This window comes from Dama dama, chromosome 5, assembly GCF_033118175.1.
Source record: "Dama dama isolate Ldn47 chromosome 5, ASM3311817v1, whole genome shotgun sequence".
Lineage (NCBI taxonomy): Eukaryota > Metazoa > Chordata > Mammalia > Artiodactyla > Cervidae > Dama > Dama dama.
In genome coordinates this window covers 20,786,426-20,810,868 of record NC_083685.1, presented here as the reverse complement: position 1 = coordinate 20,810,868, position 24,443 = coordinate 20,786,426, and the positions used below count along the sequence as shown (strand labels likewise).

General features: G+C 43.7%; 1 protein-coding gene across 2 annotated transcripts in view; it reads right to left on the bottom strand.

Annotated features, from left to right (window-relative positions):
- Positions 1-22,158, bottom strand: part of ATP6V0A2 (ATPase H+ transporting V0 subunit a2) — a 40,397-nt gene extending 18,239 nt beyond the window's left edge. Inside the window, exons 1-8 of one of the 2 annotated variants that reach the window (XM_061142075.1) lie at positions 21,868-22,158; positions 17,030-17,108; positions 14,151-14,248; positions 12,635-12,772; positions 11,418-11,506; positions 10,072-10,198; positions 2,333-2,415; positions 269-362 (exon numbers count right to left, since the gene is read on the bottom strand). In XM_061142075.1, the coding sequence (XP_060998058.1) occupies positions 269-362; positions 2,333-2,415; positions 10,072-10,198; positions 11,418-11,506; positions 12,635-12,772; positions 14,151-14,248; positions 17,030-17,108; positions 21,868-21,984 (825 nt within the window). In that variant the 5' untranslated portion in view covers positions 21,985-22,158. Of the gene's footprint in view, positions 1-268; positions 363-2,332; positions 2,416-10,071; positions 10,199-10,664; positions 11,374-11,417; positions 11,507-12,634; positions 12,773-14,150; positions 14,249-17,029; positions 17,109-21,867 lie in introns of those variants that run through there. The other variant, XM_061142076.1, reaches the window with a different exon arrangement.
- Positions 22,159-24,443: the final 2,285 nt, after the last annotated feature.

Below are 24,443 nucleotides of genomic sequence, written 5' to 3'. Positions count from 1 at the left end.
CCTGTCTGATGAAGAATTACACTTCAACAGATCAAAGATAACCAAACTTTTTTTTTTTTTTAAGCCTTATCATTTAGAAACCATCTAGGTTTCTAACAGGCTGCTAAAATGAAATTCCCACAAAGAGGAAGGAGGTGACATTCCAGTCCCCCTAAAACATCTTGATTTGTCCAAAACCAAAATTTTCCATATTAAAAAAAGAAACTAAATGGATGTGTAAATGTTTCACAAACCCTCAGATAAGGAGGTAAGTCTCTGGTTCACTCACGGTGTAAAGATCTTGAATCCGGGTATTCAGTCCCTCCTGGATCTCTCTGCGCTCCTCAGCTGTGTTCGGGTAGGGGTAAACGTGGCAGTGGTAACTAGAAGACAGGATTCGAGACAGCGCTGCAGCCGTCAGAACTACAAGAAGCTATGCAGAAAACTAGAGCTAAATTTAATTCACCGTCTGGGCATACTTCCTCCAAACCAGAATAAAAGCAGCCCTCTGGGAGAAAAAGGTGCAGACGCAAGCTCCCGGCCGTGCTAAGGCCTTGCAGACGGACACTGGACAAATGTCCACTGGATTCCACAGATTTAGCCAACTCTCTCTTGGCTCCAAATTCCATTTCTGCTCTCAATGATTCCTAAAAGCTCATTCCCAATTTCAACGTTCTAAATTCACCATGAGCCTTAAGCTGGGAGTATATACATAAATCAAAGAACATACAATAATTACCTTAAAAAAAAGGAGAGAGAAATAAGAGACACAGATGTAGAGACGGCTTGTGGACACAGCAGGGAAGGAGAGGATGGGACAAACTGAGACAGTAGCACTGACATATATACACTACCGTGTGTAAAACAGCTAGCTCGTGGGAAGCTGCTGTGTAACACAGGGATCTCAGCTCAGTGCTCTGTGATGACCCAGAGGGGTGAGGTGAGGCAGTGGGAGGAAGGTTCCAGAGGGAAGAGATACACGTAGACATGTGGCTGACTCACAGGGTTTACAGCTGAAATTAATACAATATTGTAAAGCAACTAATTATAATCCTTTTTTTTTAAACAAGAAACTTGAAATAAAAAAAGAAAATAAAGGGAGAAAAAAGTTCTGGATTCCCAGCACTTGCCCTTGACATGTGCTACAGTGGCTCAGATGGTAAAAGTGTCTGCTTGCAAAACGGGAGACCTGGGTTCAATCCCTGGGTCGGGAAGATCCCCTGGAGAAGGAAATGGCCACCCACTCCAGTACTCTTGCCTGGAAAATTCCATGGATGGAGGAGACTTGTAGGCTACAGTCCATGGGGTTGCAAAGAGCGACTGAGCGACTTCACTTTCACTTTCACAGTAAACATCCCCTGGGGCCATGTGACACCAGGTCAGAGAGGAGGCAGGGCCAGACTTCCCAAGCTGCAAGATCTCCCACGCTGCCTCAGTATTTGAATGCCATGCTTCCTATTTCTCTCTATGCTCTGACCATCAAAATTATATTCTTACTCTAGCTTTATCTTAAGCAATGATATTTGTGAAGTCAGGGGACTATCTGTTGGCTATAGTTTTTGTCATCTACATAAAAATAAATATACATCTATTAGAGTAAGAACAAGCTTGCCCATGTAACACCTAAAATTACTTTTCATAACACCAGTGACTGTGTATCAAACTCTGGTGAACACTGATCCAAAGAAAATAACCAAGTTTCACCCTTACCCCAGCAAGAAGCAAGGCCAGCTAAAATCTCCCAGAGTATAAGAAAACAAAAGGCCATTCTTTTGAGTTTTGGTGTGGCCTTGTTTATTTCCCCACTAGTGACAAAACTAAGTCACAGACTGATTCTTGCTGGGACACTGCTCTGCGTATCTTGAAGGTTCATGTGATCCGAGAGTCTTTTACTTATACCACCTCATTAGGCAGGCGGGCAGCTCTGAGCCCACCCTCTCCACCACTTGCCAGGCCCCCTTCCCCAGGGCAAAGAAGCTAACTGTGGAGGGCTGGACAAAGGATAAGCCATCCGCTCCAGGAGGATAGATATGCTGATTCGTGGCTCAAAACAACAGAAAGGCAGCAAATAGTAAACCTGGATTCCTTCCCCGATTGATCTTGAGCCTTAATTCCCAAGAAAGAAATCAAATCTGGGAATGTTAAAAACATGGTGTTTACTTTTAAATTATCTTAAGTATTACACTGGCAAGGCAGATGACAAATTAAATGTTTGAAAACAGGGCATTACAGCAAAGAAATCACATAACAAAGCCCGGCAGCCTCTGCGTTACTCTTCAGAGACCTATTTAAGGAAAACTAGAGGTTACTGAGAGTGAAGAAATAAATGAAATAAAATATTTCTTTTTCTTACCAATCACATATCTTCTTAACCTTGTGGCCAATCTGTTCTCCCCAAAAGGATATCAAAAACACATACCATTTTATGACTTCTCCCTACAAAGGATAAAGATGACTGTTACTTTTGCAGGTAGAACTCTGAAAACCCTGGCAGCTCATACTCTGTCAGAGTTAGTTCATTAATGTGTTCATTCATTTAACAAACACTGTCCATCCTCATTATCTGCAGACTCCACAATTGCAAATTTACTCCAGATATAACCCCCAAAACCAAAACTTGCAGCATTTTTTCACTCATTTGCAGACATGCAGAGTGACAAAAATTTTGAGATCCCCAAAGTGCATATTCCAGTTGAGGTCAAACAAGGTGACCATTAGTTCACACTGTAAACACGTTGTCCTTTCTGTGGTCTGTCTAGCTCCAAGTTTTTCACACTTCTGTGCCTTTCGTTGGTCATTTCGGAATTGGAAACAGTCCTCAGGGGTGTTGCTGAAGTGCTGCCTAGAGTTTCTGAGCACAGGAAGGCTGTGAGTTGCCCTTAAATGTGTCCCATATGAGTTGCTCAGACACGCATGCTAGCGTGGGTTGGCAGTGAGTTCAATGCTAATGAATCAACAGTATAAATTAAGCAAGGTGCCTTTAAACAGAACACATATAAAACGAGGTTATGGACTAATCAGTTGAAAAAACCCTGTGACCAGAGGCTCAAAGGAACCCAACCCTATGCTTCTCCTAGGAGCAATGGCTCGGTTCTCATGGAGACTGTACAACATAACTATACAAATGAGAACTGACTGTATTTACAAGTATTCTACAACTAACAATGAATAGGTTTTTGGCCTATTTGCTAGGCACTGTTCCCGGTACAGCAGTGAACAAAATAGACAAAAGTTCCTGACCTAGGAGGGGAGGGAAGCTTGTATTCAGGTTGGCAGTGAGAGACACAAAGAAAGAACATAATATGCCAAGTGGAGATAAGGGTGATAAAATAATGCTGGGCTTCCCTGGCGGCTCAGCGGTAAAGAATCTGCCTGCCAATGCAGGAGACACGGATTCAATCCCTGGTGCAGCCCGCATGCCATACAGCGACTAAGTCCATGCACTACAACTACTCAGCCTGTACTCTAGAGCCCAAAACCCAAAATGACTGAGCCTGTGGACCTGGAGCCCGTGCTCTGCAACAAGAGAAGCCACCACAATGAGAAGCCCAAGGACCACAGCCAGAAAGTAGCCCTCACTCGCCGTAACTAGAAAAAAGTCCATGCAGCTGCAAAGACCCAGTGCAGCCAAAAATAAAAATAATTATAAAAAAGAAAATAAAGCTGGGGGGAGGGGGGGTGACGGAAAGAAGCGGGTTGGGAACTGCAATTTTAAATCAGGCAATCAGGGAAGGCCTCCTGGAGAAGGTGACATCTGGGTCTAGAGGAGTGAAGGGGTGAGGAGCAAGCCACATGGATCCTGGGGAAAAGCCTCTCAAGCCAAAGACAAAACTCAGACAGAGGCAAGATGCGGCGAAGTGAGAAGGCCAGCCTGCCTGAAGAGGAATGGCCAGACCGAGGGCCAGAAGGGTGACCGGATGGGACATTGTGAGGCTTTGAGCTTTTGGCTGAGTGAGACAGGAAGCCAAGGGAGGGTTTTAGGTTGGGGGTGAGGTGGGGGAAGTTTGACTAGTTTCACGGGAATCATTCTGGACGCTGGAAGGATGAGAGCTGAGCTGTCGCTGACTGAGACAGGCAAGCTGGAAGATCAGGTCTGGGAGGCAGGGGAAGATTGGGAGTTCAGTTTTAAGCGTTCTGTGGAAATGTCTTCAGGGAACGTCAAAGTTATGGAGAAGCCAGTTCAACAGAAGTCTGGTATTTGGGGCAGAGGTCCAAGCCAGTATATCCATTTGGGAGATGGTATTTAAAGGATGGCTTTAAAAGCCTTGAAATAACATGGGACAGGAAACAGGCTGGGGACCTTTAGGCAAAGCAGAGGCAGTGAGATCCTGAAGGTAAGGACATAGGGCGGCCAGGGATGGGGGAGGGCGGGGAAGCGGCGGGAGGAAGAGACAGCTGATGTGGTTGGGAGGCTGGGTACACTGAACAAATACCTAAATCACACAATTCGTGAATGATATTGTCGATAAGGGGAGCCAGATTTTTCACTGTCAGAAAAAAGTGACAAAGAAAAAGAGACGTCTAGAACTGTAGGTTATAGTCTGCACAAATGGGGGGTCTGGGGTTGTTTTTTTTTTCTCTTTTGGCTGCATCACAGGGCATAAGGGGTCTTGGTTCCTGACCAGGGATCAAACCCACACGCCCTGCACTGGCAGCACGGAGTCTTAACCACTGGACCACCAGCAAAGTCCCTGAACAAACGGTCTATAACCAATGTGCACAGGTAGCTGCAGAGGAGATTACCGCTGTGTGTGTGCGTGTTGTGTGTGGGGTGTATACGTGTCTGCCTGCTGCAAGGGCCCAGGAACCACAGCGCTCCAGTACACAACGAGAACCTGAACACCCAGATCCTGCTTTCTAAATTCCGCTCTCTACTAAAAGGTACCAGTGGTCCTTGAAGGAACAGCAGACTCCAGGCAGAGACCAGGACAATCCTATGTTAACAGGAAATAAGGGACTGCTTGCTGAATGCTGAGAACGTGCCGAAGGCCAGAGAAACATGCACAAAGCGACTCCAGTGGCCAAATCAGAAAATTTGGGCATCGAAACAAAAAAGGACTGTAACAGAATACAAGTCATCAAATAAAGAGGAAGGTCTGAGTTCGTGGATGAATGAGTAAGTGACTGTGAGGGCAGGGCAAGCACTGCCTTCTGCAGGATGGTAACCAGTAAGCCCAGAAGGAAAAATGCTGGCAACTGTGACAGAGGTGACGAGTTCCAGAGAGTCACCATGGAGACTGAGGCTGGTGGGTAGAAGTTTGGTGAGGAATGAGGCCCCAGTGACCAATAACCTTGGAACACCTCCTCAGCAACCACTTAACAGTTAAATAGGGCAGAAGGGTGACATGAAAGTGGAGAAACCTGGAGGACACCAACATGACCAGGCCAACATCACATGCCCCCTGGTGGGAGGTGCTGAGCGGACCAGAGCATCCATGTTCCCATCAGCAACATGTGCTCAGAGCCTGGTCGTGAGGAAGCAATGCATGGTCCCCAAAGGAGGGTCGTCCCACAGAACACGATGTCTGTCCCAAATGCAAGTCACAGTCTCCCCTAGGCAGCGGACCAGCAAGGAAACAAGGCAAACTGTGAGGAGTCTGAAGGGCATGTTTGTATTGCACCGAAGTGTTGCATCCATGTTGATTTTTCTCATTTGGAGGGTTGTATCGTGGTTATTGGGCTTCCCCGGGTGGTGCTAATGGTAAAGAATCTGCCTGCCAATGCAGGAGACATAAGACATGGTTCCATCCCTGGTTCGGAAAGATCCCCTGGAGGAGGGCATGAAAACCCCTACCAGGATTCTCGCCTGGAGAATCCCATGGACAGAGGAGCCTGGTGGGTTAGAGTCCAAAACAGCATTCCTGTGACAGGCAATGGACACTTGTCCATGGCTTCCTCTCAGGTCTGCAAGGAGACGGATGAAAACAGGGATGGGACTTCCCAGGTGGTACGGTGGGTAAGAATCAGCCTACCAATGCAGGGCACACGGGTTCGATCCCTGGCCTGGGAAGATTCCACATGCCGAGGAGCAACTAAGCCCGTGTGCCTAGAGCATGTGCTCTGCAACAAGAGAAGCCACCACAATGAGAAGCCTGCACAGCACAACTAAAGAGCAGCCCCCACTCACTACAACCAGAGAAAGCTGTGCACAGCAAGACGACCCTGCACAGCCAAAATAGTTGTTTTTTTTTTAAAGAAAATGGGAATAGATATACAGAAAGTGGGTGACAGAGTACATGCAGCAAAATTAACAGTTGGGAAGGAACAGGAGAAGTCTTTGTTCTCTCCTGGCAACTTTTCTGTAAACTGAAATTATTTCAGGATAAATTATTAAAGAAACTACACTGGAGGAGAAAAGAAATGGCATTTATAGTGAATTTTACTTTGAACATTCCTTAATGATTTTAAAAATAGTACTGTATCACGGAATACAACCACCTAAGACATAATATGGAACAGGGATATATACAATATAAAAAACACAGATCTGAAACCACGTGCCCAAGTCTAGCTTTGACAGAGAGACTGGTCAGCATCTAAAAATGATACTGACAAAGGAGAAAATGGCTAGAAATACACTCTGGGGTTTGTAAGGACTTTCAGAGGTCAGACATGGGACCCAAAAGATACTAAACATGACACTACAAACATTGGAGAAGACTCTTGAGAGTCCCTTGGACTGCAAGGAGATCCAACCAGTCCATCCTAAAGGAGATCAGTCCTGGGTGTTCATTGGAAGGACTGATGTTGAAGCTGAAACTCCAGTACTTTGGCCACCTGATGCGAAGAGCTGACTCATTTGAAAAGACCCTGATGCTGGGAAAGATTGAGGGCAGGAGGAGAAGGGGACGACAGAGGATGAGACGGTTGGATGGCATCACCGACTTGATGGACATGAGTTTGAGTAAACTCCGGGAGTTGGTGATGGACAGGGAGGCCTGGCGTGCTGCGGTTCATGGGGTCGCAAAGAGTCGGACACAACTGAGCGACTGAATTGAAATGAACAAACAAATCCTAGAATCTGAGTAAAAGTTACCAAACCAAATCCCACATCCTCCCCAGAACAAGGACTAATAGAATGCACACTGAAAGGTAAACAGTAACCCTCTCTGAGCAGGGGGATTACAGGTGACTGATTTTCATCTCTGTATTTTCTATGTTATTCTCAGTTTTCTAGAACGAGCTCACATTTCCTTCATAATCGTGGGAAAGGGAGGAATTATGGTTTTAGGATACACATTTCTGTCAATTATACCTCAACAAAAAATTAGAAATAAAAAAAGTTTTTAAGAAAATTAAGAGTTTCCCTGGTGGTCCAGTGGTTAAGGATCTACCTGCCAATACAGGGGAAGCAGGTTCGATCCCTGGTTCAGAAGATCCCAAGTGCCACAGGGCAACTAAGCCACAAGCACTGAAGCTCAAGATCTAGAGACCATGCGCTGCAACAAGGGAAGCCACCGCAATGAGAAGCCCACGCACCACAGCTAGAGAGTAGACCCACTTGCCACAACCAGAAAGCCCATGCAAAACAACAGAGACACAGCACAGAGCAGCCAAATATAATCAAAAATACAGATATAAATTTTTAAAAAGAAAATTAAAAAATATATACATATATATATATACACATATATACACATCCCTATCCAAGTCTATCCATGTCTCTGTATTTCTTCACAGACATTTAATGCCCTTTAACATACTGGTATAAACTCAGCAAAGAGCTTAGAAATTGTATTTTTTTTTAATTTTTATGTTTTGCATGAGAATGATACGTTCTCAAAAAAGAAAAAACTCAGAGATAAGTAAATGCTACTTCAGAACAGTTTTAATCTTCAGCTTTCCATGGAGAGGTCTCAGAGGTCACAGGTGATGGATAATTAACATATTGCTACTGGCAATTTCAGGAGGCACAAAAAAATAATTATAAGTGTAGGGCTAATGAACAGCTTGACCGATTAGATTTTCCAACATGTGTGATTTACTCAGGCTAAACCTTATAAAAATCATTTCACAGCCAAACTCCTTTATGCGTCAAAACTATTCCCTCGAGAATCTGCCTGGAATATAAGAGACCTGAGTTCAATCCCTGGGTCAGGAAGATCCCCTGGAGAAGAACAGAGCAAACCACTCCAGTATTCTTGCCTGGAGAATCCCATGGACAGAGGAGCCTGGTAGATTATAGTTCATGGGGTCGCAAAGAGTCAGACACAACTGAACAACATTACAGCCAAAATTCCTAAAGCAAATCTAGAAAAGAACACATGGATGCTTCTCTCAAAATTAAGAAGCCCAAGTTCCTTTTCTACCTTTAGTAGATCAATTCATTTTCATTTAGAGCAAAATAGTTATTTTTATGGTTGAGGTCTTTAAAAAAATTAATCACAGCTATTTTAAAAGGTAATTATGGCTCCTCTCCTCTGCTTCCCTCCCTGAATAATTCATTCCTGAAGCCTTAGATGTGCGTTCGGGGATGGACCTGGAGAGGGGAGGGGAAGGGCAGAATCAGAGCCCAAGCTCTGTGAGGAAACATGCTGCAGGGGAGCCACCCAGAAAGGGTGAGCACGGCACCCACACCAGGGGGCCACTCAGTCTGGGGCCTGGGGAACTTGAAGCTCCGTATGGAGAGAAGGGCAGGGCAGCAGAGATAAGAGATCAGTGGGCAGACTGGTCACATACAAGGGGACTGATCAAATAAGTATATAAACAATAATGGGAGTTGAGTTTCTCACCATTGAAGAAAGGCGTTACAAATCTAGAAATGAACCCTACAAATGAACTCTACAAATCAGGATGAACCCTATGGTGTTGGAGTAGAAATGGATGTAAAGTCAAGGTTTTCGCATACACACACAGGTACAGAAATAAAGTTGTGAGTGGGTGAGTCATTTGCATGTGTGCACCCTTTGTCCACTGACAGAACTGGGAACAGCATCACCTCATTCACAATGGGCACACCCAGAAACCACAGTGTGGCTTCTAATTACCATTCTCCACTGAAGAGAACTAAGCTCCTCAGAGAAATGGCTAATTCCAGAGCTGCATGAGGGAAATTACAAAATGAATCTGGATATATTGTTATCAGGAAAGCAAAGAAGTATTCAAAAGATGATAGGAACATGTAAAAAGAATAGAAAAGCCAGCTGAATAGTCTCCAGATGGCCAAATCTAGAGAATTTGAATATCAAAATAAAAAAATCAAAGTAACAGAGTATAACTCATTGAATAAAATAGGAAATAAATTAACAGACTGAAAATCTGATGAGGAACTGAGTACTTACAAAATTTCAAAGCACTTCCTCAAAAACACGTATTAAATACAAAGGAAAAGGAACTACAAATCCATAGCGGCGACAACTAGGAGTCACTACCTTGATCAAGAGATCAAAATGAACATCACGAGTAATGGGACAAAGTTCCCATGTGCCCCTGATGGGAAGCAGTGAGAAGGCAACATCACTTCTAGGACATTCTTGACAGAGACACATAACCTGAATCTCATCATGAGAAAACATCAGACAAACCCAAACAGGGGGGCATTCTACCCAAAACACTGGTCTATAATAATTTTTAAATGCCAAGACGATGAAGGTCAAGGTAAGACTGAGAAATTACCCCAGAATGAAGGAGACCAAAAAAACAAGACAAGTGGGAACTCCCTGGCGGTCCAGTGGTTAGGACTCTGCACTTCACTGCTGAGGGCCCAGGGTTCAATCTCTGGTTGGGGATCTATTCAATAAGATTCTGCAAGCCTTGCAGGGCAACCAAGAAAAAAACAGACATGACAAATAAATCCAAAGTGTGATTCTTAACTAGATCCTTTGCCATAAAAGACAATATTGGGACAACTGCTGAAACCTAAACTGGATCTACTTTCTGAAGCTCAGAAAGTAGTGATGTATCCACGTTAATGCCCCTATTGTACTTCAGTAGAAGAGGAGAAAGTCCTTATTCTCAGGAACTCCCCCCAAATGTATCCAAGGAAAGGAAGGAATTCGGTTAACAACTCACTCAAATGCTTCACTCTGGACTGTACCTCCAGCTCTGGGGCAAGTCTGTCACTGCTGAAAGGAGATGGTGACATTTACTCACTGTTTCAGGGTCTTCCAGGGGCTCATCCAGCTCTGCATAGGTCACAATGGTGTACCCTTTGCAGACCCTCCACAACATTTTTTCAAATGCTTCAACTTTTCCTTGGTTAATTAGGCCAGATATAAATCTATGAGACAATAAAGGCTGTGGTCAAGTAAAAGCAATGAATATTATCAAACTGCAGTAAAAGGATGATGAAGACATTCATTTCTGGCAAAATGGGGAAGGTACCCTGAAAGCTCTCCAACTGAACAATATCTGAAATGCTGGATGAAATATTTTTGAAACATCCTCTTCAGTGTAAAGCTGAGCTCATAATTTAGAGAAATTCTTGGAATCCAAAAATAAAACAGGACCTCATAGTTATGCCCTAATGTATTATATGGAGCCAGTATCTATACATAACCAGTATCTCAAGGCCTTGAGTTTCAAGGCCAGCATGGTAGAGGAGCCCTGAGTCTGTATCAGGTGAGGAGTTGGAACTAAAGCCCCACAATCACCTCAAAGTTGGGACTCTCACCCCCCTCAACAAAGGACTACACCTTAAGTGAACAGGTGGACTAGAAAAAAATCCATCTTGCAAAGGAACCTACATGCAAACTTGTTTATTTCCATTCAATTTTGGGGAGAAGGGGGAGAATATTCCTTGATGATTTCCAACCACAGGTTAGAATGCACTCAGGTTTGTGGATGAAATTCATATTACATGCAAAGTAAGTAAACAAACAGAAAAAAAAATTAATAAACTCAAGCAGAGAAATTAATGTAAAATGATCCCAAATAGGTGGAGTGCTCCCAAGTACCTGACATATGTTAAAAATAAGTTCTTTCTGAAGGAATATAGCCTGATGCTAAACATCACTGAATTCCTACAGATAAGGAGCAAAGGAACCGAAGTTCATAGTAAAAAGAGATTATAAATCACATGAGGAAACACGTTACCATTAGTTCAAGTAAACAAAGAGAATAAATAGTAGAGAGAGACCCTTAAAATATGATTAATAAATTACCCAATTCAGTTCGGCCCCTATGTCCCCACCAAATAAAACAGGGCTTGATGCTTCAGTGACGAACTATCTGAAGCTTATGGAGTAATGATAAATGGCACGAATGTTCCTTCTTTCCAGTTCATGATATCAAAAGAAGCAATTCCCATCATATCTACTTAAAAAGTCAATACAGCTGAGTGATTCAACTCAACAAACACTAGAGTACAGTGTTTTCTTATTACAAATATTCACTTTCTTTCATTCCACACAGGCTTGCAGATGGTGGCTGCTCATCTACTCTCTTCTCCCACTGACAAGAAGGACAGTGTGAAGCTCATCAGGCCAGTTGTCACCTACCCCAGTTTCGCTCCCAGCCTCTGCATACAGCTGTAGTCCAACAAAGACTCATTCTCCAAGGGAGGGAATTCCTCGTAAGTGGGTTCGAACTACAAGGAGACATGAAACCAACCGTGTCTCACTGAAAGTGACACTTTAATTCCCAAGTCCTGTTTCCAAACAAGTCTGCAGGGCAACAGAACTACTCAGATCTGGGTGCCAAGGTAACTCAGACATGTGAGTCGGCTCTGACAAAGAAAGAGGATAACGTCCCCATTCCTTATTTGTAAACTACTTGATGACATCTACATATAATAAAAGTCTGGTTATAACGTATGTCATCGCCTTAACCTAACACAGAGTAACTGTATCAGAGATCACACCTGCCATAGGAAGTGAAACGAAGTTCAGAAGGAATATACTTTGCCCCTCTCTGATGCTCAGCTGAGTACAATACCGCTGCATAGGCTGTTCTTTATTCCTATGTAGGTTTTCTTTTTTTTTAACTTCCATTACTTTTAGCAATTTGAGAAGAAGGAAAGAATAAAACTGAAATTTTGGAGTTTGATTTCCACTGTTCATTTTTTTCTCATGATTATAGAAAGTATTTTTTTCAACTGCAAACTAAAGCATTTTACAAATAGGAAGTAGTTATGGTTAAAACCAGGGCTTCCCAAGTGGCTCAGTGGTAAAGAATCCACCTGCCGAGCAGGAGACTGGTTCGATCCTTGGACCGGGAAGATCCCCTGGAAGAGGAAATGGTAATTCACTCCAGTATTCTTGTCTGGAAAATCCCATGGACAGAGGAGCCTGGCTGGCTACAGTTCACGGGGTCACAAGGAGTCGGACATGACTTAGCAAAGTAAACAACAGCAAATGGTTAAAACCAACATGGGAATCCAGTAAACAACAGCAAATGGTTAAAACCAACATGGGAATCCAGCTGAAAAATAAAGCGAAGATCAAAATGTATCTCTTTCATTTTTTAAAGATGTTATCTCTTTTAAAAAGCAGTATCTCTATAGGAGTTGATAACAAAACCCAAAAACCTTATGGGAATGAGATTTTTATAAAAGAAACGCACTCCTGGGACTTCCTCAGTGGTCCAGTGGTTAAGACTCCACCCTCCCAATGCAGGGGGACTGGGTTCAATCCCTAGTCAGGGAACTAAAATCTTGCATGCCACGCGGTCAAAAGAAAGAGAAAGAAAGGCACCTCCTCCCAAGCATCACCAGTACCTCCACACTGCGCTTGACAAAGGTCTTGGTCACTCGCAGCATGTGGGTGTACTCAATCAGCTCCAGCAGGTTCTTCCTCAGCTTCTCCTTGTTCTTAGTGACCTCTCTCAGCTCAACCTCCAGCTTCTGCAACTGCTCCTGAAATGAAACGACAGTTGGGATACTTCCAAGTCTGGCTCTAACACTCTTTTCACAGCACCCCAGAACCAGGAGAGGTTTTAAAAAGCCAGAATGTATATGAGAGTTTGACAGGGATATGAAAACAGGCACGGCTTTTCAAAGTTCATCATTTACTGTTTCATATTAACTCAGGTACCCGTGATGGCAAGCACTTGGGTGCCATGATGACTCTGCATGCTAATCTCAGGTCTTATCATTTCTTCTGGTTTCCCTTCACCTGCTTACACATTACCATACACCAAAGAGTCTTCCTCTTTTAAGACTACATTTCCTTTTATTTGTAACACAGAAAAACACTCTTTCCCAAACATACCTATTCCTAATCTCTAGCCTGAGTTTCTATGCAGTTGCACTTATTCAATTAATTAGGCATAAAAATACTTGAGAACAAATATTTAACAATTAGTGTGTACCAAGCATCCTTACCAACACTTTAAGGATTAAAACAGTAGAAGCAGAAATCTAAAACCCACTGACTCAACGAAAACTTGTATTCAAACAAATCCCCTGACACACTACATTTATTACTTGTGCTCTGCTTCATTGAAGTGATCAACAGCTAGCAATCACCGTATTTGTAATTACATCATAACCAACACACCAAACAGGCCAAACCAGCTGACTGCTCTCATTGGACTGTATAGTTGTCTCCAGAGTCCGTTCATATACAACTGCTAAATGACTTCCTCCCAATAAAACAAACACAGCAGTCAGCAATGGAATGGTCCTAGTTATATGGTACTAATTGTTTTAGAAGGGCTTTGTAAAAGCTCCAGTCTATTTCCGAGTGTAATAAACACTCAGATGAGGAGACCAAAATCTCAACAGATAATTCATGGGGGTGGAGGGGGATGCTAATGAATGAATGACCCCATCTCCCACAGTGTATGCCCAACACTGAACTCCAAGAGAAGGAATCCTGCTGGCTAACCATGGGGGACCACTTTCACACTAGCTTCTGATAATTCGAGGGGAAAGGGTCAGGGTGCATTGGGGGAGATGTGTAGGGCACAGGCCTGAAGCCTCGATGACCTGCAGTAGCAGCAGCATGCTAAGGCCTGCAGAAGCCCAGAGGTTACATGACCAGATCTCATGATCTAATTCTTGTCAATCTCTGTTCAAGACCACCTGTCTTATACTAAGGAAGAAAAAAAATGAATTCTAGTTAAAATGTATCACAGATAATCTGTTACTGAGAGTTAACCATCATATGGTTCTTTGACTTTCATTCCACAGTCTTGAGAAGAAAGGCAGAAAAGCCCTAGACAATATAAAGTAAGTGAATAAGCCCAATCTGAGGTTAGTGACCTAAAACCCTCCTTCAGAACCAAGTTACCTGCATTTCCAGCACTTGTTTCAGAGGTGGTGCCGGAGGACTGGTCTCCCCCTCAGGGAGGGGAATATCAGCTCTATTGATTTCCTGCACCAAGTATGCTGTGGAAAAGTTAAACAAATTAGACTTAAAATTTTACTCCAGGATATTTCAGAGAGAACATTTCAGTCCCCACTTTCCCCAGGTCATGTAAAAACTGTCTAAAGGCACAAAAGTCTGGATTGTCCCAACTGACTGATAGATGACTTTTGTCACCTTGCTTCTGAACATCTGTAAAATAATTCTGCCTAGAGAGATCAGCATAGAGTGACAGTAACCTATATACATATTTTCTGAAATTTCCTGTCCTTCATTATTAAAACTCTAGTTAAAGAACTTTGGAGTCACACTTGCCTCTGCCACCTGTAGATGAAGCAGAAAGTTAAGAACACACTTGGAAGTGCAGGAATAAGCCACCAGAGATGTCAGTGTGAACTCCCTGCAGATGCCATTAGGAGGAAATATACATTCATCAGGAAAAACACAACAACCTTTCTCAGCAAAAAGAGAAACCTCAGGGCAAACAGCCCGGCTCTCCTAAGTCACCAGTTAGCTGTGATGGTTTGACTTAGGACGACTTACACTAGATTCATGAAACTAATACTCAGACAGCCAAAAATAACTTAAATTCTTTAGTTTACATTTTCAATTCCTTGAAGCATCTTTTTCCATAGGATAAAAGTCATAATACCTGGTAAAAAATCGTTACCAGATACAATGTTTTGGAGAATTCTTACTAGTTATTTTACTAGGAAGGAAGGAAGGAAAGGGAGGAAAGGAGGGAGGGAGGGAGGAAGAAAAGGAAGGAAAACAGGCAGGAAGAGAAGAATGTCTTACCAATAAGAGCAAAGGAAGCAATGGGTTTAAGAGCTTTTTGGAAATGGATGTGAATTTTTTTAACCTATTTTACCTAAATTTGGGCTTCCCCAATAGCTCAGCTGGTAAAGAATCTGCTTGCAATGCAGGAAACCCCGATTCGATTCTTGGGTGGAAAAGATCTCCTGGAGAAGGGATAGGCTACCCACTCCAGTATTCTTGGGCTTCCCTGGTGGCTCAGACGGTAAAAAATCTGCCTGCAATGTGGGAGACCTGGGTTCGATCCCTGGGTTGGGAAGATCCCCTGGAGGAGGGCATGGCAACCCACTCTAATATTCTTGCCTGGAAAATCCCCATGGACAGAAGAGCCTGGCGGGCTATAGTCCATGGGGTCGAAAAGAGTAGGACACGACTAAGCACAGAATAGCACAGCACATACCTAAATTTACTTGATGGTTCATTTTCTTTTTAAGTCTGGACTCTTTATGAAACAGTTTAAGCTACAGGAAGCCCTGGGCATGTCTAATGTCCTGTCAATCCTGCCCTGACTTTGAAAACTCATTCCAAATATACAACCTGTCCAATGACTCATACACGTGGCAAAGAAGGAAGTGTGATATTGCCCTGTCTTTCACGATCCACACAAATGACTGGGATCTCAAACAATATGCAGAGGACTAGGCTGCTGATGACCCAAAGGTTTCTTCTGATCTTAAAAATCCCAGTTAAAAAATATAAAATCCACAACAATTAACTATTAGAAATCACTCCAAAAGTCATCTTATCTCCCCTCCTCAACTCTCTCATCCTCAGGTTTTTCTGACAGTGACTTTGGAATTGTTCCCCTCTGTGTATTTCAAGCAGAACTTCAAGGTTTGAACTGATAAAGACTATTTTATTTTAAAAGATGCATGCTCCTTGAAAGAAAAGCTATGACAAACCCAGAGGGCATATTAAAAAGCAGATTCATTACTTTGTCAACAAAGGTCCCTATAGTCAAAGCTGTGGTTCTTCCAGTAGTCATGTATGGATGTGAGAACTGGACCATAAAGAAGGCTGAGTGCCAAACAACTGATGCTTTTGAACTGTGGTGTTGGAGAAGACTCTTGAGAGTCCCTTGAACTGCAAGGAGATCCAACCAGGCAATCCTAAAGGAAATCAGTCTTGAATATTCATTGGAAGGATTGATGCTGAAGATGAAGCTCCAATACTCTGGCTACCTGAGGTGAAGAGCAGATTCATTAGAAAAGACCCTGACTGAAGGCAGGAGGAGAATGGGACAACAGAGGATGAGACGGTTGAATAGAATCACAACTCAATGGACATGAGTTTGAGCAAGCTCCAGGAGATGGTGAAGGACAAGGAAGGCTGGAGTGCTGCAGTCCATGGAGTCACAAAGAGTCGGACATGACTGAGCAACTGGACAACAATAACATTTTATTTTAGGCTAAGATGTTAAAAGTTTTACAGATAAAGGAAGTAGCCTTGAGCTGCTGAGTTTTAACGGTTAACAGTCAGAGAACACTGATGTATGCAGAGGAAATAATCCCTGAGAAAAAGGAAATTATTAACCAAGCTATCTACCACTTCCTACCTCCCTTGTGCTCTGATCTAATTTAAGAATTAACATGTACATGTTGTTTCTAAATTATAACAAACTACAAGGGATTGGCTAAATAACTCGTGGTATATTAATACCATAAAATACTATGCTGCCACTAAAAACAATGAGTCAATTTGTTTACTGACATTAAAAGATGTTAAAGTACCATCAATGAGAAACAAAGCTAATAACAAAATAACCTGATCATTATATACGTAAAGCCTTACTTTTATAGATGAACAGTAAAAAGTGTGGAACGAAAATATAAACCCACATAACAGTGATTACATGAATGGTAAGAATACAGATGACTTCTTTTTTCTTTTCTACTTGTCTAGATTTTCTAATTTTTCTAAAGTGAACAAGGTTTGCTTATATATTCAATTATATAAAATAATAATTTAAGTTGTTTAAAAAAACTTACCCAATATTCGCTCCAGTTCTTCACATCGCTTCACCTCACCAACAAATTTTCTTTGGAAAGAACTTACATTCTGGTTGAGCTGAGAAGAAGGATGAAAATTTTGCTCTGAATTTTCTAAAATTTAAAAACAACTTCCATTTTATAAATAAAGTACGACTGCCAAGGGTTTAAGGGGAAAGCATATCCTTGTATACTACTGAGTGGGAGTATAAACGGACACATCTTTTCTGGAAAGCAACGTGGCAACTGTTATCCAAAAAAGTCTGGGGACTTCCCTGGTGAACCAGTGGTTAAGAATCTACCTTCCAATGCAAGGGACACGGGTTCGATCCCTGGTGGGGGAACCGTAAGCCCACTCACCACAACTAGAGAGTGCAGGCACCACAGTAAAGACTCAGCTCAGCCAAAAAAATTAAAACAGATTTTTTTAAAAAGCCTGAAAAATATCCTCTAGTCCAGAACGATCCCATGAAGAAACTCAACTTAAAAGAAAAAACCATGGATACAGACAAAAATGTATGCAGAAGAGGATCAACTTCAAGGATAGAGAAAAAACTATTGACCATGGAAAATTGGCTAAGGAAATCATAGTCTAAATCCACACTGTGGAATACTAGCAGTAAAAAGAGGGGGAAAAAAACAATACATCAATATCAGGGAGGAGATACCCAGAAATAAGATGCAAATGAAAGACGACACAAAGGACCACATATTGTGCAACTCCATTTCTAAGAAATGTCCAGGAAAGGAAAACCTAGAGGCAGAAAGTAGATGAGTGATTGCCTGGGTCTTAGAATGACGAGGGGGATGACCTGTAAATGAGCATAAGGGACCTTACTGGGATGATGTCATGTTCTAAAACTGGCTTGTGGCAATGGACACAGTACTCAGAAAATTTTCTAAAAACCAACAAATTGTACACTTGCAGCAGGTGAACTTTATGATACACATCAATAAAGTTGTATAAAAATTATGGGTCAGTAATATAATTGATTACTATACATTTATTAAAAATGACGTTTTAAATGACTAGGTATTTGATTATATTAAGAAATTGTTATTAAAAAATTTAGGTATGATAATGGTATCTTTTTAGTGTCCTTATCTTTTAGAGGTACTTATTGAAATATTTATGAATGGAATAATATATCTGGGATTTGCTTCAAAATGATCTCGTCTGATGGGAGTTTTCTTTTTTTTTTCTTTTTTGCACCATATGGCTTTCTGGGGTCCTGACAGTAAAAGCACCAAATCCTAACCACCGGATCACTAGGGAATTCCCGCCATGGGTTTATATTATGGGTATATAGGCATTCACTGTTTCCATATACTCTTCCCTCTACTTAATATCTTAGCAAACAAAGCTTAAAACAACAAAAAATATTATAAAAGAATATTTAATAAAATGAGGAAATTAATCACAACTTGTGTGTGGGAAGAAGGAGATTAAACATATTATCAGTGTGGGGCTTCCCAGGTGATACAGTGGTGAAGAATCCACCTGCCGACGCAGGAGATGCAGGTCTGACACCTGGGTCGGGAAGATCCCTTGGAGGAGAAAATGGCAACCCACTCCAGTATTCTTCCTTGGGAAATCCCATGGACGGAGGAGCCTGGCAGGCTACAGTCCATGGGGTGACAAAGAGTCAGACACAACTGAGCACACACACGTGCACACATTATTAATGTGGCTCCAACTATATAAAAATATCTGTGCATGTACATTAAAAAATATTATTAGAAAAACAATGTTTGGCCAATGTTAACCAAAATGGTAAAGTGTTTATTTCTAGCTAATGGGATCATGGAAGTTATTATCTTAGGTTTTCCAAATTTCCCACAGTGGACATATATTACCATCACAACTTTTTAAATTACAGTAATTATTTACATTGAAAGGCACATGGGGCAAGAATTTTAAGTTTACTCCACGCAGCGTCATATGGGTTGGAAAGTGAAAGTTGCTCAGTCGTGTACGACTCTTTGCCACCCCATGGACTATACAGTCCATGGAATTCTCCAGGCCAGAATACTGGAGTGGGTAGCCTTTCCCTTATCCAGGGGATCTTTCAAATCCAGAGATCGAACCCAGGTCTCCCACATTGCAGGCAGATTCTTCACCAGCTGAGCCACAATGGAAGCCCATCTGGCATGGGGCACTCTCAAAATGGAGAATTAGAAACAGCGTGGCATGAAGCTGCTTGAACAACCTGAGAATATCTCCCGTAAAGCCTCAGTTCTTGTTCAGTTTTCCAAACTTCTATAAAGAACTAACCAGAAGAAAGACAAAAATTCTAATCTCACTTCTGTTTGTCACATTTGCACTCATTTCTGGAAGTCGCACTAATCCAAACTAGTAACCACTTTCAAGTTTCTAGTGATTCAGATACCCTCTATCTGGTTAGAACTAAGAATGAGCAGAGGAAGCCACCCATCAAAAGCTGTCTATGAATGACACGGCTTCTCAGTTTTGATGTCTTTTTCTTCAATATTAAACACTAGTGAACTCAAATCGGACACCAGGGTTCCACAAATAGTAGGATCTTCATGAAGAGGCAAACTTCTGCGGCAACAACGCACAAGTGACTGGATATGACATCCGCCATCACCTGCTTACACAGCATGTTAACTGGTTTTTTTCTATTGTGTGGTTTCTTGTGTGAAGTTTAGCTTCTATTTTCTTTTTAGGTGGCAACAGCACCTTAGTCCCAAGCTAATGCTATGAAGTACATTTTAACACAGATTCATTTTAAGACTAATAATTAATCTAGAAAACCCAGCAGAGGCTACCTGGTGCTGTTTTCACCAGTATCCACACCTGTGATCCTAACGGACAAAAGGTAAACACTGTCCTCAGACTCCAGACCCTTAGAAAAGTGGGACAGCCTTGCCCTTCACTGAGTCCTACTGGTGAGTTGAATCACCTTTCTTTTCCAGGTCTTCTCTTTGGCTATCATTGCAGAAACTCTGGTCCTGCCTCTCCGCCCTTAGAAGGATCGCTAAAAGAAAAGAGGGAAACCCTCCCACCTGCACGAGCCAGAAAAGACTGGTGTCAGTGATCCCACCCAGTGAGCACAAAGTCAGTAAGAAACTCCAGAAGGGAACAGAAAGAGTCAGGTATGATGGAGCTCTCTGCTCTAGCTGCTTGACAGCCATCCCGAAGACAGACACACATACACCCCTGCGCTCTGAACACCGAGCATCACACAATGTGAGCATTTCCACTTTATTGCACTTGTGAAAAAGATGAACAGCACTTTCTTTTTCTTTCCCTGATTTTCAGTTTAGAAGAATCTCAAGCGTCCTCTACTACCTAATGTAATGGCAATCAACAAAACTTGAATCTTCACAGTAATTAGAGCATTTGTTCAAACCTCTAAGACTTCAGTTTGACTGAAGTCTCCTGGCCTGAGGACTAACAGGATGGAAAAAATCTACGATAAAGAAGTGAGCCTGCTTCTCAAACAACTCTTTCCTGAATCTCTCGGGGGCTCCTTATTCACAGTTCAGCGCAGCCCGTGCCAGGAGAGTGGGCATCATGTGCTGAAGCCCACGTGGCTCCAAGAACCAGGACAAGTCGGGCCCTCTCTGCAGCCTCACCTGTCATTCAGGAGTTTCTCCCTGACCTTGCAATTGCCTTGGGGGATCAACCTCAGAATCGCTGATATCAAATATTGGGTAGAAGAGTTCCCTCTTGAAACTAAAGCGCCGTCAGAAAGATGAAAGGAAACCACAGGCGATGAAAGGTGGGCCCCAAGAAATAAAATGTTCACTCAAGTGGCTTTGAGCTCAATCAGCCAGGTCCTGCCTCATAATCTGCTTTTCACACTGTTTTTTCCTGCATGGCACTTATTACAGCTTATAATCAGAGTGTGTTGTTAACTCCTCCCAGATTGCGAGCAACAAAAACACAGGGACTTTGTCCATCCTGCTCGCCCCTGAGTCTCCAGCACCAAACTCAGCAAGCACTTGATACAAGCTTGTTCATTCATTCCACAAATGCCTATTAATGCCCACAAAGTCAGGGGCTGTACTTAGGAATCAGGAATGAACAAGACTCTTACCCCCAGGGGTTGACAGTCCATGGTGGAGCCAAACAATAAACAAATAAACAGATATATAAAACAAGTGTTTATTACTACTTGTTGGGGGGACAGCTCCCTTTCAACAAATTCTGACTCTACTCCTATTCCGTACGAGATAGTTGTATGTATCAATACATCGCCAGGTAACAGTGAACGACAAAAAATCCCGCCGCCAGAGAGCTTACACCAAGTTCATTCCTAATTCAGGCTCCTGGCTCTTCCTGTTCCCTCCACCTGGGTCCGTGTCCCCCAGAACTTCCCAGGGCTGGCTCGGCCCAAAGACACCTCCTCAGAGAGGCTTCCCTGTCGGCCCCTACCGGAGGCACCATCTTACCATCCCCTTTTATTGTCGGTACAGCAAAACGTATTCCCGTTTACGTATCATTACTTAATATTCCTCCCCTCCTCCCCGTCCCCATAAGTTCCAGAAGGGCTTCAAGAGGCCTTAACAGATTTGTCCTCCAGCTTAAGTAGCCCAGTGCCTGGCTCCGAAGCATCGGACGGTACGACCCGAGCTGATGAAGACAAGCGTTCCTAACTAACCCAGCCAGGGCGGCCGCGGACCAGACATCCGGCGACCCTGGGCTCGGGCCCCGCTCTGCGGAAGCTCTGGCCGGAAAGTGGACCTCAGCTTCCCCTTCTGGGAAATGGGCGCCCCTGCCCAGGAGCCCGCGGGGAAGGAGGCCCGAGCTAAAGGTGCAATGAGGGAGCTTGGCAGGGAGCGACAGCCCGCATCTCCCGGGCGACACTCACGTCTCGGAACTCGACCAGGCCCTTCTCGCCCAGGATGCTGAGGCACTCGTAGGCCGTGCCGGACTGCAGGAAGAGCTGCGCCAGGCACATGGTCTCGCTCCGGAACAGGGACCCCATGGCGGACCGGCCCGCGCCCCCCCGCGGGACCCGACGGGCGCCGGCGGCTCTGGGCTGCGCGGGCCCACACGGTCAGCCGGGGTGACCCGGGAATCGAGCTTCTCCTGCGGCCTGGCCGGGCTCCGAACCATGGAGCTCCGGGCTATACCAGCTGTCCCCAGTCCAGCCACCACGGCCGTCGCTCCGGCCGCCGCCAAGGCCACCCTCGAGGCCCCGCCCCCTCGGCTACAGCCGGTTCCGGTTCCGCCCCCACACGCGCGCGCGCGCGCACGACCCCCGCCGGCCGACCAATGGCGTCAGGAGTTGCGGCCGATGGCTGCTGCGGGGCCAACTGGCGCTAACCCCGCGTCAATGCGGGGGATTCAGGAACTCAGCCCCAACCTGACCAAAAGCTGCCGTTTTCTCTGCTGTTCACAGCTTTATAGGAGGAGTTTTGTTGATTTTACGTGCCAGAAAGTTCACCCGACTAGGGTAGTACAATTTTGTGATTTTTAGTAAAGTTTCAGAGTTCAGCGTCGGGATCAATTTGAGAACGTTTCCATCAACCCCATAAAGATTTCTCCTGCTCAGTTCCAGTCAGTCCCCTTCTTATCCCCTAGCTCCCGACAACCACTAGACAACCTTTTCTCCATAGATCTGCCTATTAGGACATTTCTTATCAACGGTATTACACCCCGTGTGGTGTTTTTCTTTGGGGTCCTGGCCCCTGTGCAGACAAAACAGGGTCTGGTGCCAGACTGCTCTTGCTAGGATCCTGCACACAGCAGCTACAGAGATCTCTGACAAACACGAAAACCGGATGTGAGCTTACTTAAAAATCTTCTGACTTCTCCCACTGCGTTTCGAATAAAGTTCAAACTTCTTACCAGGGCCAGCAGACACACCACTGGGTCTAACCTCTGCCTTCCCCAAGAACTGGTCTCCACCCCACCCACCTACCTGCCTTCTTTGTTTTTCCAGGTTGGTGCGCTTGAACTTGCTGACTCTTCCCTTCTCTCTGCCTAGAACACCTTTCTCCAGGACCTTCTCAAGATTAGCTCCTACAAGTCTCAGCTCAAATGTCACTGCTTCTAAGAAGCTGGTCCTGACCACTAGCAGAAGTGTCCCAACCACCCCACCCTAGGCAGTCCTGTTTTATTTTCTCCATAGCACCTACCACTGTCTGACATTATCTTGTCTATGTTTATTTCCAGTTTTCCCCCAGTAGAATGTAAAACTTCCTGGACAAAAAAATAAAAATCGCCCGCCATTTCAGTAAGCAAAGGATGTCACAGCCATCAAGCCATTAGCCACTGCAGCCACCCCCAAGGGTTCATCCTGAGGGGATTCAGAAAGGAGAAAAACAAGTTACCGGTCCTAAATAGATAAGATGCATATCTAAGGAATAATTTCCGTGAGCCCAGACTCTTCTACCTTCCCAAGCATGGAAAAGTGTTGCAGAGAAGAACCAATTCTGACTTCATGTTTCAACTGTTTCTTTGACTTGCTTTTCATTGCTGTTATTATAATCATACAAAATGGCCTGCCTCAGAGGACGCTACCCCTCTGCCTGTTAAACTAAAGTGCCTTTGTTCAGCTCAAAGAGAGACTCTGACCCTGCACACCTGTGAATGGCTGTGAGAAAAAGATTAACACATCCCTTCCTGAGGCTGGCTGTTCCCCAACATGTACTGCAAGCTTGATGGCCCTTTTTACTTGACTTCCTCATTGCTTTTCCTTCTCTATTCTGCCTTTTGACTTTAGTTCCTCATGGCCTCTCTCTCTGGTCTACTATAAAAGAACCTGGCATCCAGACCTGGACAAGGTGGTTATTTTGAGACATTAGTCTGCCATCTTCTCCATCAGCCAGCTTTCCAAAATGTCATATTCCTTGCTTCAACGCCTGTCTCCAATTCATTGGCCTGTCATGAGGCAAGCAGGGCAAGCTTGGACTTGTCAACAGAAGCGCTAAAAATCATTAACTTGTGATGGCTGTTCTTTGTGATTACAGTAATCTTTTGATGTTCAACTACATGGTTTTTTTCCTTCGACAAAAACTCTTGTACATCCTGGCTTCTCCCTTACCTTTTTCAGTTTCACAGCAATCTGAGAGGCTGTGTTCCTGAGCTATAGCCCTCAGTAAGATCCCCAAACAAAACATAACTCTCAACTTTCAGAGTTGTGTTGAAGATTTTTTGTTTTGTTTCAGTCAACAAGTCTACCAGACAAGGGATACTGCCTTGGTATCTCCAGGGTTCAGGGCAGTAGTCGTTCAATACTTCCCAAATGCATATATGAACATATAAACTATATAGTAAGGTCTTCCCTGTAGCTCAAATTGTAAACAATCTGCCTACAATGCAAGAGACCTGGGTTTGCTCTGACCCTAATCCCCTTCTACTGTCAAAGTGAGTTTTCCCTTTCTCAAGCGCAAAATCACCCTAACAAAGCCCACAAAATCAGGCTAAATTCCCTGTCAT